Consider the following 21,197-nt stretch of genomic DNA (forward strand, 5'->3'; position numbering starts at 1 on the left):
GAGGTGGTTTCTCTGCAGCAGGGACTGGAGCACTTGTCAGGATCGAAGGAAATATGGATGGAGCAAAATACAGTCAAATTCTTGAGGAAAATATGTTGTCCTCTTCCAAAAAGTTGTCGATGGGAAGAAGGTAAATCTTCCAACATGACAATGACCCAAAGCACACAGCAGAACTGAGCACACAGTGGTTGAAGGAGAAAAAGGTGAATGTCCTTGCACAGTCAGAGCCCAGACTTAAACCCCATTGAATATCTGTGAAATGACCTGAAGACTGCAGTCCACAAACGCTCACCATTAAATTTAACTGAACTTGAGCAATTCTGTCTAGATGTGCAAAGTTAGTAGAGACAGAGACTTATCCCACGTGCCCCATCAGATTTTTGAGCCAAGTGTATTTTGAATGCAGCTTTCAAAAGACCAAAAATAGCCAAATAATATTTGTTATACTTGATTCAGTGCGGCCCATCACCAACTGCTAAATTCAAATCTGCATCCGTGCTTTGGCTGGCGCTGAGCCAGACGCGTTTTTACAGCGCTGTGCATTATAACCAATCACACACGATTATGTTGAGCTTATGAATGCAATGGCCAATCAGAGGCGTTCAGATGAGTCACCGCTGAAACGCCGGTGTTTTGTTCAGTGCGCGCTGGCTTGACTGAATTCTGCTCTCTGGCGAAATCTCTCATAAACAATAAAGTGCAGATGTGTGTACGAATGTAAGTAAGATATTCATTTCATAGTGTAAACAGCTTCAGTGATTATACTGGGAGTTTTTGAGAGTGCTTCAACTCTAGCTAGACTAAAATCAGTGAAAATATTCTTTGATAATTTAGGCTAAATGTTCTTTGCTCTCTTCCTGTACAATGAAATTGTTATAATTAGTAACTTAGAATGCTTTTATTGAATTCACGTTAAATAGAAAGTCTGTCGTATTAAAAATATTTCATGGCATGACACCCATAACTGATACTTAAGTAAAAACATGGGTTTTATGCATAGTTAATAGATTACACTAACATTAGGCTACTTTACAGTAACATTAGGCTACCTTTTTAAAGGGGGTGATTCATTTATATACCCACTCTATGTGTATATATATATATATATATATATATATATAATATATATATATATATATATATATATATATATTTTTTTTTTTTTTTTTTTTTTTTTTTTTTTATAAGCGTTTCAGACCCTATCATACCTTATTCATGGAAAGTGCATTCTGTTTCACTGCTCGACCCTCTATCAGGTGGATTTAAACACTCATACCTCACAGACCAACAGATGTCAGCATGCTAATAAATTACATTTCTTTGTACTTTGTCACAGAGACTGACAGAAGGCTGTTTTTAATGGGCATTAAACCACTGGGTTTATTTATAGAGCTGCTTTAATATTATGGCCTTTGTGCCTCCATTTTTAATGATGTTTTTCATTGTGACCTATTATTCAACAGACTCTTGCAAATTACAAGATAAATAACGTTATTTCAGTGTTGATGTCCAAACATTTACAATTTATGATTGTTAACTTGAGTCTTTAATTTGCAACTGGGGAAGGGGGAAATAAAAATAAAAATCGAATTCAGGCTTTATAGCGCATAAAATCCCTAGATCTTCTGGCCTGCCATTGGACTTTGCTGCTTTACATCCCAACAGTTGCCAAGTAGCAGAAGCCCTTGTTTTCTAATGCTCTAATTTGGTATTCAGCACGAGATTGAATCTTATTTTTGTATGCCAGACAAAGTGTTTTAATGGAGGGTGATTGCAGCCAGTCTGGAGGCTGTTTGGGCTGTTTTTCATGGGCAGTACAGTTAACAATGTGCTGTCTGAAACAGAACACAAGCCTATTGAATGTGGGATCTGCTTTCTGGTTTCTAAATGTGTAGCAAGCTTTTGGAAATGTGTGCAAGGTGACGTATGAGAGAATCCTGTATCACCGTGCATGGCTGCGTCAAAACAGGACCAATTAGATATGCTGAAATGACACGTGATTCACAGAAAAGCTGTCTAAGTAGGTTGCTCACTAGATTTTGAGACACAACCATCAAGGTTTCAAAGCAAGACCTGAACTGTAGCTACTATCTTTTGCTAATAAGACAAAAATAAACGGAAAACACTGCATTTTCATTCATGCGCTTCAGAAATGTTCTCGCAGGCATAATTTACGCTGGCGCTGATGAGTCACACCATTAAAGTATTTTTGAGTGTGGTTTGTAATGATTCTGTAAATGAGTGCATTTTTTAAATTTTAAAGGGCTATGGTTGTCGTCCAGAAGGAATGAGAAGAAAGTGTATGTGGAAAAAGGCTAATTTTAGGCACTAGCTGGCTGACTTCACGAAGCTTGTGGGTGCTTTAATGAGTCATAATAAAGCCATTTTAGGCCAGCTGAGTGAAAATAGATACTTGATGAGCCGAAGGTCAATATACATTTAGATTTTATTGTTTTTTTTTTTTTGTTTTTTTTTGAGTCTGAGGTATGAAGTCTGCAGGAAATGGTAAAAAATCTGCTAGCAGAAGTCATAGTTGTAGATGTTGTGTCCAAGCTATGTGTGGTGAACCAAAGACATTGTTCACTTCACTTTTGAGGTCTTGTCCCTCATGAATTGTTCAGAAAAAGCAACATCAGCCGGCCATTTCTCCTTGTTCAGTGTGTGTAGTTTATTGAGAGTGTTTCTGAAGTGATGGAAACATCCTGTCCTACTTCATAATGGGCCAGCAGCTCCACAGGTGGATCTAATACTATTAATAGATGGATTCCCTGAAGCGGTTGATGGCCATCAGAACAGTTATTAAGTCCAGTTATTAAGGATCGCTGGTTGCAACTGGGTTAAATGATTCTTTTCTTTGTGTGTGTGCGTGCATTTGTACACCTTGTATATGTGTTTCCATCTGTGCAGGTAATTCATATGTTTAATGATGTCTTAATGGTGTGAATTTTGCATAGCCTATTTTTAGGACCATTAAGTTTTTTTTTATGTTGTGAAATTATTTTCAGAATAATTAAGCAACCCCCACCCCTTCTCATTATCTTAATGTGAAAAATTCTCATTCTCATTAACGTAATGTAAAAAACAAAACAAAAACAAAAAAACAATGATACACTATTTAAATGTATTTATACGTAATGGTAGTGCATGATGTACTGCTCAGTTATTCATGTCCAGACAAGGTGATTTTTTGCAATACAGTAATTAGAATCTAATGAGAATCATAATTACAAATAGATTCAAGAGTAAAATATGTATTAGAATTGGAAGGGAAATATTATTTATTTATTTATTTATTTAAATGCCTTAACTGCATTTATAATGTTACAAAAGATTCCTGTTTCGAATAAATGTTGCTCTTTTGAACCTTAAGTTCACACTGAAGACAAAAGTAAAAAAATAAATTACATTTTAAAATGTATTAAAATAAAATATTTAAAATTGCAATAATATTTAAATTTTTTAATGTTTTTAATTTTGTTTTAGTTATTTAAATGTGTAATTGGTATCACAATATTAGTGTTTTTACTGTTGTTATATTTGAGCAACTACTAAAAAAAAAAAAAAATATATATATATATATATATATTACTGACCCCAAACTTTTAACTAGTAGTATATTTTAATGTAATGTAACGGCTTGAAAGGCTTTGTGAGATTCACCCTGAAGATACAACCTCAGTGTTGATAAATGAATTATGGTTGATCAAAATCATCTGCTTTTACAGGAAAACTTGAGCAGTACCTGCCTGAGGGTCTGCCAACCTGATATGACCTTTCCTGTTATTTGATTATCATTTATTACTGTTATCTCTATGAACAACAACAAAAAAAAAAAAAAAAAATTGGGTATAGTGTGTTGTTTGTAAGAAGAGACTCATTGTACATGTCATAAATCAGTCTGAAGATACAAAGCGCTTTAATATCCTTTAGGACATGTTGCTGTCTGTTCTGCCTCGGCTTATGGTTTACGGTCTTTTATCAAGACAAGACAAGAGAAAGCTGCCAGCTCTTGTAGATAAGAACATCTCTTTGATTCTGTCAAGGGACAGTATTTTACCCTGCTGATGTGTGTGGGGGAAAAATGAATGATGTTTAATGTCAAAAACAGCTCATACTTTGAAATAACACAATTTCAGCCTTTGGCGTAGTTTCTATTTTCTTTTCAGTTCCATTTATGGTTTGATTTTCTAAACATAAGGTTAAAAAAAGTAGGCTATACTTGACAGATCAACACTACTGTTCTTATAGTGCTTTCTGTCAAGGATATTTGTTCAGTGTACAGCTTTAAAATGTAAAATGTTATTAATTCTACATTATACATTTGCGAATTCATGATTTTGTTGCTTATATTAATGTTTTAATGGATTTATTGGCAGAATATTCCACATATGTGATGAAAAAAAAATTTGGTAAAACTTCAGGCATGCTAGATTTACGAATATATAACATGCATTCTCTTGAGGATATTTGATTTGAATTACAGATACTTTATCAGTGATTGTCAGATTATCACTTCAACCATGTAATGTCAGTGTTGTTATTGTTAATTTAAATTAAAACTCTTCATAATCTTTTTCGGTAATTGAAATAAAGCTGAAATAAAATATAATTATTAAGTGAGAAATTAAACCTGGGCAACTAACTGATATGTTTAAAGTGAAGCAGTAAAACTAAATCTGAAATAAAAATAAAAATAAATCAGGATTTTTCTTTTTCTTTTATTGTACTCTTCTTTCTTCCAGCTGGACCAAAAGCACTAGTATGTGATCAGTGTGGCGCTCAGTTTTCCAAGGAAGACGCCCTGGAAGCCCATCGGCAGACTCACACAGGTAGGAACCTTCTTGCCTCATCTAACCGCAAACCACTTCGCTAAATCACCTTAGTTAACCACAGTGGAAAAAAACAACAGTACAGTGGAGATGCGTCATGCATGTACCAGTAGCAATCATGTTTATGACCCTATCAAAACTCCATTCTGATGGTCTTCTATAATTCAGAAGGGAAGGTTTCGGTGCCCTCTAAAATTTCAGCTAATAATATGTGGTGTTACAGGGCAGGGTGGCACACCACTTTGGCACAGCAGCAGTGCCATGTTTCACCAATCTCAAGCACTTTGTCTAAACATGGCACGTACATTTGGTAGAGCGACTGTACTGAGTTACCAGAGACTGTGAGTCATCGGTGCTCTGGCACGATCATTAACACGCCAACAGCGCTCAGCTGCCACCCTCCTGTCAAATATTCATATTTACTGACATCTGATGACTGCAAGGTTGGGTTTCAGTGGTACTACATACATTTTAATAATCATATTTTAGGTGAGATGAATAATGAGCTCTGATAGGGGTTGTCATGGTATGATATATTGAGTGTAAACCTGTTTTTGCTGCTGCATGCCTGAGTGTACTCTGTCAGGACACATTGGAGCATGTACATAGGCGTGATACTATAGTCTAATTAAAATGAATATTCTGTCATTATTTACTTAACCTGTTGTTTTTCATGTGTTATATTACAAGTCTTCAGAAGCCATATAATAGCTTTGTGTGAGAAACAGCCAGAAAGGATCAAAGTCATCTTCCTCTCCAGTGAGCTGTTTACATGTGAACTATTGCAACTGGATCTTTGATTCAATGAGTTGAATTTGAGAGCTGGATAATACGAACAAATCATTCTTTTGGTCTAGTTTCAATGAACAAACTGATTCGGCTCACAAATCAGGCTGAAAATGTGCATTCACATATTGAACTGATTAGTTCATGAGTTCATCTCACTGAATAAGTGATCAGGTCACAGCAGTTCTTAGGTTAACTGCTCACTGGAGGGAATAATGACTTAATTTTCAGTCTATTCTACACAGAAAGCTATTCAGACTTGAAAAAAAATATGTGATTAATGTGTAATGATACTTTTGGGGGTCATTTTTGGGGCTTAACAGATAAATGTATGAATGCTAGTTTGAGTCCAGCTTGTGACATCACTTGAATCTTTCCTGTCCTCACTATTTATATCAATAAAAGTGGACAAAATGCCACAAATGTCCCTGAGTCTATATGCAATGGTCCCATAAAGAACCTGGCCACACAAGCCATGATTAAAAACACCCGAATGTTGCTGAGAAAAAAAAAAAAACCTTAAAATTCATAAATTCAATAAAATCATTTATTGTATAGGAAGATAACATAAGCACACTTCAATCAAAATATTTCACAAAAAGAAGTTAATTAGAGTTGAAATGATAAAAAAATAGACACATTACTGTGAAGTTAGTTTGCAGACACACTTGAACATAGTTTGTTTTTATACTTTATCTAACTCACTGACATTTCTAAGTGTGTCCGAACACTTTCATGGCCACTTCAGTCCAATAACAGCGTTCTAATCTCTAAACTTTGTCCTATATAACCATTATTTTCTACCTGTACTTCTGTTACTTATTGGCTGATGAGACTGCCATCAGAGGATACAGTCTGTCACAGGTATTCCAGACTGCACTAATTAATTTGCTCTCTTGATATAAAAGCGTTTCATGGGGCTAATGATCCACATGTTGAGTCTATATAAAGGTTGAGTCCTAATTAAAACAAGGTGCCATACTTTTGTCATCTGCATGGATTTGAGGTGCTAAATGTTTCCATGGCAGCCAGCTCATAAAGTCTCATAAAGTCCGAATCAGGTCTCTGAAATATATTTGTACTGTTTTTACAGTAGGGTATGTTTCTACTACAATAAGGGTGCAATATCTGTCGCCTGTGTTCTGCAGGGAGAAAGACGATAACCCTATGTCTAAAACGCTGGCATGTAACTGTAACTCGCTGTGGCACACACTGTATAAATACTTAATGCATGTCGACATAGAGGTGGTGTTAACGATGCCCAGAATTTTATACCTTCTCTCCCAAACTTGTAAACATCCCATTCTCCGTTTCAGTTTGGCAGCACATTTAGTGGGGAGGAGGGAAGGACATACCTCATCCGTGTTTAGAAACCTTTTTACTGCTGGGCTCCGGCCATCACTTACTCTGAGCAAAGTGAGAGATGTTGTCATCACTTAGATATAAGAATTTTACATTTCTGCACAATATGCGATTGAGCCAAGATAGCCTTCCTGTGTGAAAACTCAGACGGTGAAGATAAACTAGGGCCTTGTTTTTATTCGAAGCAGCCTTTTTAGGAATAAAATTCATTTCTAGGCCAATGGCATGGGAATTGAGAACTGTATCAACTGATAGATTATTATTATTATTATTATCTGCAATGGAACTATTTTCACATTATTATTATTTTTTTTCTGAAAAATGTAGGGCTATAAACTGATTCAAGTTTTTAATCAAATTAATTACATATTTAAAAGTAACTTTGAAAAACATGTTTCAAGAGCCCTTTGTTCTGTTCTGTCATTTTTTTCTATTAACTATTTTCCGAAGAAAAAGAAAAAACAGGCATTTTATACAGTATAAACTCCTGATGGTTAATTGTAATATATATATATATATATATATATATATATATATATATATATATATATATATATATACACAGTATGTATTTAAAAATAAATAAATAAATAAAAAAGTGTCAGTGAATTTAGGCATTACAACATTATAATAAACAATATTTAGATTATACAGTATTTGGAAGATTTAACATTGTTATTAAATTGTACATAACTTTTTATTAGATGGTTTAATTTCAATTGTTAAATTCTCATGTCAGTTACTTATGCAAGTGTCAGAACCATGTTACATTTAATGATAGCATTATACAGCCACCTGATGAGTATTCATTCTGACTCAGGCTTTAAGCAACACGATTGTCTTTGAATGCCAGCATATGTAAGAATGCCAGAGGTGAACTGCCTGGTTTTTTTTAGGTTTTTAGGGTTGCAAAGAGGATTGCAGGAGACCCGTGGGACAGGGGCCGGATAAAGGGGGGGAGCTGGTGGCATTTGGTGCCAGGACAGAGCAAGAGACAAACAACATCATGTGCTGTTGTTTACACTCAGCCGCTGTGCTGTCATAGACGAGACCTACTAGAGAGCTGACCTACTTAAAAGCCTCCTAAAATAAAACTCACTAGTGTCTCAGGACCGACGCACTGGCAGGCAGGCTGGAAAGCAGGCCAGCACATCGCAGCTAGCTTTTTCTCTTCTCCCCTCCTGATGGAAAGGCGCTTTATCGCATCCTTCGCAGAGCAAAAATAAAATGTTATTAAAGGTGTTTTATTTAGGTCCGGAATAGAAGCAATTTGCCTTTAAACGATTTTGGCCTGAGGGGCGACCGCTCGTCCATCTGTCTTATGTGCTTATGACGTCAGATTTCCTAAAAGTATTCCATCGTGCTCATCTCGTTGCACAAGAGGTGTTTTGCGTTTACAGTTTGGGTGAGGGCACAGTGGAATTACTCACCGGGAACACATTGTGACTTCAGTGATCTGGTCCACAGAATAAACAGTGGTTAAACAAGAGCAATGTATCTCTTGTTATGTTAATTATTAAGCAGACTCTTCCTTACTTTGCTAGATTAGCCCGTCTGCCTCTCACTTTGCAGCCGAGCGAATCGCAGGGGTCATCTGAGGTATAGCCAATGTGTCAGAGTCATCCACACACACCAATCCACCCGGTTATATTTAGTAAAATGCATTTGAACTCTTGTGACTCTGATACATTTTAATGGAATCATTTACAGTGGCTGTGGTTCTTAGAATCGTTCCAAACCTGTATGACCTTCTTTCTTGTGTGGAATGAAAAATGTGAATTTTTGAAGAATATCCTGAGCGCTCTTTTCCATGAAAATGAATGGGGACTGGAGCTTTCAAAGCTTTATTTAAGACACAAAAACATAAAAGTTTCATGAATGGTCCATATGACTTGTGCTTTATATTCCAGCACTTCTGAAGCCATATGAAGCCAGTGTTCCTGTGGCTCGGTGGTAGAGCATTGCATTATCAGCGCAAAAGGTTGTGGTTTCGATTCCCAGGGAACACATGTTAGGTAAAAAATATTAGCCTGAATGCACTGTAAGTCGCTTTGGATAAAAGTGTCTGCTAAATGCATAAATGTAAATGTAAATATGAGAGCTTTGTGGGAAAAACAAAGAAATTAAGCCATAATTCTCTGAAAAGCTTTCCCTTCAGTGAGTGTGAAAGCAACTGAACCATTGAGTCAGAAAACAGAAGAATCAAACTAGTCTAATTCATAAACAAATCAAATGAGTCATTTAAAAAAAAAAAAATCTAAGAAGAATGTTTTGCTCACAATCATGGACCAGTTTTATGGTGGCCAATTTTTTGTTTTATTTATTTATTTATTTTGCTTACTAAACAAATTGTATGGACAAGAATCCATACATTTTATGCCATGCAGGAATAAAAAACAATATATCTAAAAATTAGGGGTTTGTTTCCATGATTTACTAATTTGTTCTCTTGACTTATTCATTTGTTCCCTCATTTTAGGGAACAAAGTAGTACAACGTGGTCACAATTCACCTAAAATGTGGGAACAAATGAATAAAATGTGGCCACGAATTAGTAATTTGTGGAAAGAATTTCTCAATTTGTGGACACAATTTCAGGTTTTTTTTTTTTTTTTTTTTTTTTTAAAATGCATTTTTGTGCATTTCGTCTGCGGGTCCATAAATTTCGATGGAAATTCTTACAGAAAAAAAGTGATGTAGTGGTGTTGTATCCATATCCATAAAAGTGGTCCACTGATATAGAAAAATGTATTTTTCTACTATGAACCCGACTGTAAACTAAACAGGGTTGTATTGGCTAGACCTCAGCAAGCCTGTACCCCCCACCGGTTCAGCTAAGACTGATTGTCTCAGTGGTGCTGCAGATTTCCCAGCATGCCAACAATGACTAAGTCCTATTATGCTACTAACTTCAATACAGAGATGAAGTCTTTCGGCCCCATAAGGAGGCAGAATGCAGAAATAAAAACACTCCTGGCATCATGGGGTGTCCACAGTTTTTGCTAAGTCACTCATTGTTTGGAAAAGCACATATTCACGTGCATCTCTCCAGCTGTGATTCCGGTGTCTGTGAGCTTTCACGAGCCAAGAGAGTCAGCGCAGCAGGATTTCTATATGGCAAGTGTCTCTATTCAAAAGTTAGTGGTTGAAGTAGTATGTAATTAGTTTCTGGAGATGTTTGCGGAGACCTTTAAGAAGAACTGATTTAAACTGCAGTCTTTTTGTGTCGTTTACAATGCAAATTAGACTGATTCTTTGTGTGGGAATTTTTTTTTTTTATTTATTTATTTTTTTGATAGACTCAAAAGAGGAAAGAACAAGAAGTGACTTGTTTGTGGATTCTGGGATTAATACTTCAGCTCTCTTCTGGTTGCTTGGAGACGTAGATATTTGATTTTGATTAACTAAATCCTCTTTAGATTCATTTTAAGATATATTAAAATTAATATCTTGATATGGATACCTGAGGTTCATCATTTCACTCTGATATTATGTAACCTTTCAGTCTCGCTCACAAAACCTACCAGATTCCTAGCCTCAAAAGTAACAGGATTTCACAACATGTCTGTGTCTCTATCAGAAAGAACCTCCTGTACACAGAATTAGCTCAGAGCAGGTGAATCGAACCAGTTTGTTCAGAGATAAAGAGATTAGATATATTTGTTGTGCGAGTTTACATAGCTGTCATGTTTACATCTCCTTCTCACAGTGGCCTTTTTTTAATTTTATTTATTTATTTTTTTTTTACACCAAACATTGCTTTCTATTCAACTGACCTTACCTGGCCAAGTCAAATGGGTCATGTGCATTACTGACTTAACTGGCCACGTCAATGGTCATGTCATACTTCTTTCATGTGCCTTGATGAACTGATCCACAATAGGAGCACAAAACCTGTCGTGAACCTATCCAGGTCACATTTCACCCCTAAACAGAAAAAAAAAGTAAGAAATTATATTTTGCATAAAGAAAATAACTATTTTAAACTGAAACAATTTTCACTCAAAATTTGCTAGTAAAATTCACAAATAATTACAAAGAAATGGCATTCAATTGAACATTTTTTTTTTATAAAAATAAAAAATATTTTTGACAATATTTTTTGTGAAAATAAGCACATTTTCCCCAAACTTTTCATCCTGTGTGTCTGGATGTTTTGAATACTGGTGTAATTCCCAGTATTCCTATTAAAGTTATGTATTATAATAAATGAGTATTATTAGTAAATGATGATGATGGTGATGATTATTATATAATTTAACATAAAGGCAATAAACAAACACTACCATGATTTCTGTATTTTCCGTAAACAATTTAGAAATGTGAATAAAAAACTAAAATTTAAAAAGTAAAAATAATTATTGTTGTTATTATTATTACTACTACTACTAATAGTAATACTAATATTACTAATGTTAATAATGCAGCATTCATAGAATGCAGAATAGTTAAATTAAGTGATAAATAATTAAGTGAGAATTTTTCTTTTGCATCATGTTGACAATTGGGAAGCACATATACTTCACTGTCATGAAAATAATGTCGCAGTGCAAGCTAAAATATGCCATGGACATGTTAATGATAGGTTTCATGAGATCCACCCACCCTCGGGTTTCATGTTGTTGTCTTATGGAATTTGCTAAGAATTTGTTTCATCAGTGTCATTTCATACATTCAACATGCTGCTTCTCTCAGGTCTGAATTGTTGTGATGGTAGAGTTTTGAATTCCTTATTCTTCCTAGAATGTTACACAAACCCGCCCTTGGTTCCTAGAAAAGTTTGGTGATCTCGCATTACGCTTACTAGCACTGTGGGAATTGGATTAAGTCTCTGGGCTTTATTCTAATTCACAACTTTGCAGTCATCGGGTGTCAAAGGGTCAACTGACCAGTGTGAAAGGCAAATCCACTCTCTATTGTACAGTGAGGGGCCGGAGCAGAGCTTCCCTTCAGTCGCCGGCCCTCTTCAGCCTGGGAAAAATGGGGGAGGCAGCATGTCAATGAGGAATTAATTTTCTACCGCTCTGAAAAGGTCTCAGCAACTTTTTAAAAAAGGCTTAATTGGCAGGATGATCAAATTGGGGTGAGAAACAGTCTGTTGTGTCAATACATCAGCTTTGAGGTGTATTGCATTTATAGACTGATAAAAGACAAATACATATGGCTTTTTGTATATTCCTCTGTAGTTTAATAGGCTGCATTATCCACTCCAGTAGTTTTATATCTTTAATTAGGGGCCATAGTATTAAAAGTCTGCATCTGAATCATTCTGTAATGTCATTACACTCCTTATCTTAATGTGGAGAGCAATATCAAGCATTCTTGATTCTTATTGGATGGAAACAGTAATGAGGTCAGATGCAAAAATGTATAAATGTTGCTCATTAAGATAAGATAGACAGAAGCGTGACTCACAGCTATGGGTTTATGTATGTGAAGCGTGCTGTGAGATGGGGTCATTTGAGGAAACCTTCTGCGTCATTAGTTGATGTTACAGAGTGCGCCCCCTGCTGGCCTGTACCGTGACACTTAGCAAATGCCACCCTCTCAGACAAAAACAGAGAAACATTACTGAATATTATGTAGTGATACAAAATAAAGTAAATTAAACATTCCTTAAACAACTTTTTTTTTTTTTTTTTTTTTTTTGACTGCTTGATGTGTTCCTCATATTTAAATATGTATTCAGTTCATTGGGAGAGCTCAGAAGTGAGTCTAGAGTCAGTGTGAGAGTTTCATCCCAGATGAAGCATCTGACACTCTTACAGCACATCAAGTTTCATGTGTTTTTATCCCTTGCTAACCTACACATTTGACTGTATATTACTGATTTAAAATGTTATCAATGTGGAAATTGTTAAAATTGCAATAATGATTTGTGAAAAACCCGTAAAAATGGGTAAATTGATTATTTTTGTTTTATTTTATATATAAATTATTATTGTATTTTTTTTTGTATTGTAAATTGTTAGAATTTCAATAATGATAGCAATAGTTTAGGACAAATCAGTTAAAACTGCAATAATTTTTTATAGTTTTGAAAAACTTTTAAAATTGCTAAAAATGTTAATATATATACACACACACACACACACACACACACACACACACACACACACACATTTTATTATTATTTCTAAAATGTATTTCCTTAATGTTTGTATTTATTTTATTATTGTCTGTATTGTAAATTGTGACAATTCCAATAATCGTGATAATTATGGGCAAATTAGTTTTAATTGGCAAAAAAATTTTTTTTTTGAAAAATCTGTTTAAATGGTAAAATACATTTTATGGTAACACTTTATGATAACTTTCATTAGATGCTTAACAGATCATTACGTTAATATATTCACATAGCTAGAAATATGATGTTCTTGTTAATGTTTGTTGATTAATTTTTTTTTTGATTTATGTTTATTTAATGTAAGTTGAAATGCTTAAACTTTCAGTTCATTTGATCTTCATTTGTTGGTCTCTGTTTGTTGTGTAGACCTCTATTTAAACATCTTAACAAGTAATCTATTAATTATTTGTTCTTGTTTTTGCAGTATCCAATCTAAAGTGGAAACTATTCTTCATTTGCAAATGCTTATAAATGTTTACTATTCATTAATACCTTTATGAAATATACCTTTATGACATCCCATAGCACTGATTCTCTTTTCCTCACTCTCTCTCTCTCTCGCTATATTTTTTCTAAACTTCTCTGTACTCAAAGACCTTCAGAGACCTTCGCCCCTGTAATGCATTTCAGAAGATTCTTTCACCTTTACATGAGACGAGGTCATGATTGTTTCTCTGTATACAGTATGTTCTCCATACAGTCCCACCCATTTTTTTTTTTCTCTCAAATCAGTTCAGTTTAGTTACATTTACTGAATCGAATACATTCAAGATTTAACTTCATTCAAGTGTTGTATTCCCATTCAGGCAAAGTGAACTGTACTGCAGTCCTGCAACTACTGTCCAACTCTACAGTTCTAGAAAAGTAGGCCCCTCAAAAACTCTCTCTCGTCACCATTCTGATCTTTTTCCACCAACTATTTGTTAATTGTCCCAGTAATTGTGTGCGATTGGAGTCTTTTAATGATTAACCGTGCACAAAATCCTGCTGTCGCGTCTTAATGAGGGACGGCTGAGACTCTGTCGTGGAAAAGCCACCTCAGCAGCAGTGCGCTTTAAAAGCCAGAGGAGTCACACAGATTAGCCGAGTAAGAGGTGGACCTGTGGACTTGTAAATAATAGAGCGGGTCATTCATACTCTAAGCCTGATTGTCCCCTCACTGTCCAGATGGCCTGCCGAATAAATTATACCGGTAGGTACAATGCATACCAGTGCAGGGGCTTTAGGCACAACTGTTTGTGGAGTCACACGGGGCTTTTTTCCTTGTTCTAACGATTATTAACAAGTACGAGCGGTCAGCGGTTTGTCGTCTGCAAATGAAATGCTTGAGAAAATGAAGGGTGGGTAGGGGGCCAATGACAGATGAAGGGGTCATGTGAACACATGAAGCACACAGCAAGATACAATAGAGACTGAGAAATCCAGTGGTGTTGCTGAGTAGATGGACATTAGCATCAGTTATTATATAAATTTCTCAATGTTATTTTTTTACATTTTACAAATATATATTTTTTATTTTTTTACTTTTTTTCATGACAGCCAAGAAAAAAAAAAAAATATATATATATATATATATATATATATACACACACACACACACACACACACACACACACATACACACAAACACTGGACACGGCAAAGCGACCATTACAAATCATTTGGACTCTGTGTCAGTACGTCATAGATAGAACGAGGCAGCAGTTTACTGTCAGGGATTTGTCTTGTTGCGCAGTGCTGCTCACGTCCGGTGTAGACATGGTGTTAGGCCCACTCCAAATGCTCTCATTGGTTGAGACGTGTACTGACGCCCATCCCAAACCAGTACTGATCAACATCCGAACTGTGACCCATGGTTTGTCTGTCTGTGTATTCAGAGTCAGTGAGCAACGGACTTTCAGTTTTCAATGCGCAATAAAATAATTGTCTGTGTGAATTAATTAATGCTTTAACACAATAATAACACGTTAACTTGCCCAGCCCTTATATATATATATATTATATATATATATATATATATATATATATATATATATATATATTAGTATTATGTAACCTATTAGTTCTGGAAATTATTACTGTTTATTATAAAAAATAATTCTCTTTTGTTTTTCATAGGAGTCTTATGATTAAACACGGAATAATCTGTCACATGACATTTACATCTCGCTGAAAAATAAAACTTCCAAAATCCCCATGAAGGCAGAAATCAAGTCATATATATTCAATTCTGCATGCTCCAGCTGAGCAACTGCCATTGAGATGATGGGAATGCCATCTCCAGGTATATTAGAGCAACTTTAGTCCAAACTGTGGCAGACAGGGGAAGTTATTTTCTCATTTGGTGCTGTTAAAATGCTACACTGCAGCTTTCATTTAGAGCCAGCACAGTCATCCAGTGAAGAGATGTGTTTATTCTGTTCTTGAGACGCATGTTTTTGTTTCTTGTATTTACAATCCATGTTAGTAAATCGTATCCAGTTTGGAATCATGGCAGAGTTATATTCGTTGCGGCTGGTGAGCTTGCAAGCCAGAGGGATAAATGTGTTTGCTCTTGAAGTATTTGTCCCCTCCAAACGAAATGAAAACTCGGGCTTTGACAGCTCCCCCCTCTCTGTGTGTGAATCATCTGTATCTGATCTCCCTGCACTAATTCCAATTTAATTGCCTGTTGCCTGCAGGCTCCTCAATAGTGGTAACAAATGGTTTGATTTTTGTAGTCCTCATCAGGCAGCATTTTAAATGCCAGCACTCTAACCCTACTCGAATGCCAATGAAGCCACCGAACAGCCTTGTGTTTACTAATGCTCATCCTCCCCCCGCGCTCTTGTCTCTGTTCCTCTCATATCTGATTAAAGGGGATTTGTAAGAATTGGTGAGATGCATGCAGCCTCTCTCTCCTTTGCAAATGATATTGGGCCAGAACAAGCGGACCAAGCGGTCTTTTGTATTTTCGTTTTAAGAGGCGAAGAGGTTATACACCGGATAATCTGTTTAAACAAAGTTTTGACATTAAAGTTCAGGTGTGATGTGGGAAGGTGGCTCTGGCTCTGCATGTGAAATAGGAGTCTTTGCTTTGTATGAATTTTTAAAGCGTGCTTTATGATTAATGTGTTATCTTCAAGAGAGTGTATCTTCATTAATTCTACATGAGCAGGGCTACAGAAATATCTTAGACACAACAGAGAAAAACATGCCTTTATGACCTTTTGACCCTTCATGTCTATTAACCAAATGGTTAATAGACGATTTGCTGGTTTGCATTGCCATTACTAGCAATCATGTTTGCGATTAACCTCAAGTATTTCATCCTGTAGCATTTGAATTAATTTGCAAACTGGCAAAAATTACATGAAGGAATGACCTGTTTGTAGTCTATATGATTTACATCCATACAACAGTATAGTCAGCATTTATGTAAGAAACAGCTCATCTCAATCTCATCTGGAGATTATTTTACTGTGTTCAATGATATTTTTGTTTTTCTCATCATTGCATTCTGGGGACAGGTGGACCTGCTCCTTTCTCTCTTCTCACATCTGCCTGCTGTGTTCCTGACCTCTGACCACACTCACACACAATGAGCCAAACAACCCAACTTCAATTTTTCCCCTCCATTTCATCCTTTCTTCATCTCTGAAAGCACATATGTGTCATATCATAGCATACAATATATTTTTTCAGAATTTTGTTTTACTAAGTAGATATTTTAGATTTAAAAGCACCTAAAACAGAGCTATAAAATAATTATTTGAAGAAATTCTTGAATTATTACACGGCTCTCTGGAATACTTAATTCTGATTGGTCACAACATTCAATTAAGCAAGGCTGCGTTTATGAAAAAATAAAATGCATTATATTTTCTTTTCTTATTTTTATTAGTATTTAATGTAATACTAATATCTTTTATGCTTATTTCATACATGCTCTACTGTTAAAGTTGGGGGTTGGTAAGATTGTGTAATGTTTTTGAAACAAGTCTTCTATATGCTCAACAAGGCTGCATTTATTTGATCAAAAATGCAGTAATATTATGAAATATTACTACAATTTAAAATAACATTTTTGTGATTGTATTTTTTTTAAATTGTAATTTATTCCTGTGATACAAAGCTAATTTTCAGCATGATTACTCCAGTCTTCAGTGTCACATGATGCTTCAGAAATAATTAGAACAAGCTGATTAGTGTTGCTCAAGAAACATTTCTTAGTATTATTAGCAAAATTGAAAACAGTTGTGCTATTTATTTATTTTTTTTATATTTTGATACTTTTATCACAAAACTTGTTAAGAAATTCCCTTTTACTAAGGAAATTGCATTTTACTAAATTCCTCTTCCTGTATTTCCAGTTCAGAATTGTATAGCACGTGGGCAGTGCAATCCACATCCCCATTCATGAATTAAAAGTGAGACGATTATTAAACTCTGTATTTTACCCACCCTGATGTCTTTATGTTGGAAAACACATTAGACAGACACTTACTTTTTTAAAAATGTTCTCATCATTTTGACATGCAGGAGTGGCTGGTGACACAGCTCTTTCTTCTTTTGTGTGTCTGGGTGAAGTGTACTGTGGGTAACAGGCGGCTCTGGAGTCTGTGGGAAACAGAGCAGAGCAGCTGCTGAGGAGAACCGAGTCTCTGACACTCACTCTGAGAGAGGAGCTGGCTCCATTAACAGCCCTGTTCACAGAGAGAGAAAAACGGCTCTTAAGCTACTCTGTCAGCCACTTTCAGAACCATTAAAGCTCTGCTGGGAGCTAGACACAGAGGATGAGGGAGGCAGAAGGAGACAGAGAGAGAGAGAAGAATGAGAAAAAATAGAAGCAGGGGGATGCTCTCAGTGGAACTGAGCGATGGTATAAATAGTTGGCGTTGTAGAGGTAAATTATTCCTAAAGACATTAAACAGTAGTCAAGCAAAGCTCCCCTTCTCTCTTCACCTCGTGCTTTCTCTTACTTTAACACAGTCATCTCATATATGTATGCCTGTGCTGGATTGCCTTGGTTATTTTTTTCTTCTGAAAAGAGCTGACAACACAAATATCTGTTATGTGTCTGATATAATGAAGCTCAAGAATGTGTCATAATTTGTATTTCACAGAGAGATTTGCCTTGAATGTTTCTTTTTGGAATATTTTTTTTTTTGGTAATTCTTGAGCTATGGTGGCGTCCAAAAGAGACTATGAAAATGCTTATTAAATTATTATTTTATTATTGTCATTACTATTCCCTAAATGTCTTTTATTTTATTGAAGCAAGAAAATCTAACAATATTTACAAAGATCAACGACACAAATGTATTACATTTGATTAGTGAACTATAAAATAGGCAGAGTCTGAAATGTTTCTTACATACAATTTGGGATTTTCGTTAGTTGTCAGTTATAATCATCAAAATTAAAAGAAATAAACATTTGAAATATATCAGTCTGTGTGTAATGAATGAACATAATATACAAGTTTCACTTTTTGAATGGAATTAGTGAAATAAATCTATTTTGATGATATTCTAATTATATGACTAGCACCTGTATATATATATATATTTAAAACCCTAGAGCCCTAAAACATGTTACTTTTGTATGTATGATCTCAGTCAAAAAGTTTTCAAGGTTGAATATCTTCTCCCGGCCCCTGAATGGCCCTTCGTAATCAATGTCGGCCCTTAAACTTGTAGAGAATGGAAGAGAAATTGGGCAACTTGTCAGAGTACATTTACACAAAACTCACATTACAGACGAGCTGTCAGTGAAGTGTAGAGGTTCATTTTTATGTGTCTCAGGCACTAATGCTTTTTTTTACTCTCAGCTCTGTCGTAAATGCTGATTGATTGAGTGAGAAGTCAATCCCAGCCTGCTGTTCATGAGCCCACCACTGGGCTTTCACAAAGATTTTAAATTAGAGACAGCTAACTTGAAAGTTAAATTATTGATTGGCCGTAGATACTGGAAGCACTGGTTTTTTTTTGCAGAAAAGAAACTAAGACAATATATCTTAGTCTCTTTAACCCCATCCATTATGAAACATATAGACTTATTCATTAATTTTGCTAAAATGTACTTAACTACAAAATGGCTGAAATCCAAATTATGCATTCTTTGCACTAAACACTAATTGAACTCCCAAACGTCTTCTCATTTTGTCTCTCATCTTCAGGCTCAGACATGGCAGTGTTTTGTCTCCTATGTGGGAAGCGTTTCCAGACCCAGAAGGCTTTGCAGCAGCACATGGAGATTCACGCCGGCATGCGCAGCTATGTCTGCAGCGAGTGCGAACGCACCTTCCCGAGCCACACAGCGCTCAAACGCCATCTCCGCTCGCATACAGGTGAGCTTTACCTGAACATCACTCAAACCACCAATATCTGAGTCACCTAAAAGCACATTAATGCTGAAAATTGGCAAGCGGGCCACAAGCTGAGATGTGGCATAGTTTCAAACAGTTTAGGAGGAGCATGTTCATATAGTCTTGCTAGGGTTATATAAAACTCTTACTTATCCTCAGACAAGCCAGATTTTTGAGTATTGACAAAGTCAGGTACATATCATAACATTTATTCCAAAGAACCACCCACCTAGATAGAAATGGGCCTAATATCTGACACATAAATTGTCAATGCCAAAGATCATTCTTCCTCAACATATTTCATGAGAATTGTGACTTGCTTAATAATTTGGAACAAGCTCTTCAAGTAGGGTTTCCATTTACCTAAGAAGACCTGGCAAACTATTGACCAAACCTGTCTGAGATTGATACCAGTTATCTAAAAAGATGTGAAAAACCACACAAACAAAAATCTGACTCTTTATTGTACCAAAATCCTTTTGATATATCACTTGCATAATAATTTAGAACGCGGTGTATTAAAGGCAGTGCTATCATGACTGGCATGCAACAAATAGAGTGATAGTTTGCTCAAATAATGGATATTGTGTCTTTAACTTACTCAAGCTCCTATTCTGAAAAAAATATTCAGAGCCAAAAACCTCTCAAACTTTGTCAATCCAGTGCGGTAACTTGTAAACAAAACTTTGTCTCCCTACAGTCCGTGGGCGGCCCATCTGAGGCTCAGACTATCTTCTGACGGTCTTTTGTCTCTTTCTCTACCTTTCACTTCTCCTCATCGTTTCCTTTTTGTTACCTTGGTTTCTTTCAGGGTAACTTTTATTATAGGTATAGGGTCTATATTGACCTTTTTTACCATTCTACATTATGAGAATTTCTGAGTGTGACAATTTAGTTATCAAATGACCCAAAAACTATGACAAAAAGAGGAGATTTAGGTGGAAGAAGGACATTTGGTAAGGTGGCACTGAGAAAGTGCATTCTTATTCTTGTTATTGTAACAGGTAGGATTACAATATATTGAACATGCTCCTGCAAACATTTGCTACAAACTAAATAAATATGAATCGACACCCATTACAATTTGTTTATTATATCAGTGTACTTTGTATAAGCATGTTTAACAGTTATCTCTGTTTTGAAGATTTAATCCATATGGTCTGGCAGTGAACAGAAAGAGCACAAAATCGCCCCCTACTCCATTAACTTGCAAGAGTGCATCTTTCTCTCACTTTTGCTCTTTCTGACCTGAAATACCAGTAATATTGTCAGAGTCAGTTGAAGTCTAGACTCAGCGTGTACATTTTTGATAAGAGAGGCCAGAAATTAAGTGAGTTTGTTTTTTTAAAGAGTCGAGGCATTACGTATGCACTCCATCTCGCCACAGACTGCTACATGAGTTTTTCCAGAACAACATCTGAAAGCACATTCTGACATTCCTAACGGAGTCTGAGTAAATGTCAACTTCTGTAGCTATTTCAAAAAGCAAAATCTGATTTTTCTTCACTTGAATTGCAAGAGTTTTTAAAACAACTTACAGAAGTGAACATAAACTTAGTTACTAAAATTGTGGTGTTTTATATCACATCTCAAGAGTTCATTTTCCCAGACACTTCCTTGCCAGCATTTCTAAATAGCCTAAAATGTCCGGGTTTTGGCTTTGTTTCCCTAATGATTTCATACTTGCTGAAGGTATTTACTGAAAAGTAGTCTGACCAATAACATGCGGGCGTTTTACATAATC

At 35.6% G+C, this 21,197-nt stretch overlaps 1 protein-coding gene across 1 annotated transcript in view; it reads left to right on the plus strand.

The window, feature by feature from the left end:
• The window catches only part of LOC109082382 (zinc finger and BTB domain-containing protein 16-A-like), a 50,954-nt gene that overhangs the window by 25,007 nt on the left and 4,750 nt on the right, over window positions 1-21,197 (plus strand). The window contains exons 4-5 of the mRNA XM_042755472.1: window positions 4,743-4,829; window positions 19,265-19,435. Coding sequence (XP_042611406.1) covers window positions 4,743-4,829; window positions 19,265-19,435 — 258 coding nt within the window. The remainder of the gene's footprint in view (window positions 1-4,742; window positions 4,830-19,264; window positions 19,436-21,197) is intronic.

This window comes from Cyprinus carpio, unplaced genomic scaffold, assembly GCF_018340385.1.
Source record: "Cyprinus carpio isolate SPL01 unplaced genomic scaffold, ASM1834038v1 S000006701, whole genome shotgun sequence".
Lineage (NCBI taxonomy): Eukaryota > Metazoa > Chordata > Actinopteri > Cypriniformes > Cyprinidae > Cyprinus > Cyprinus carpio.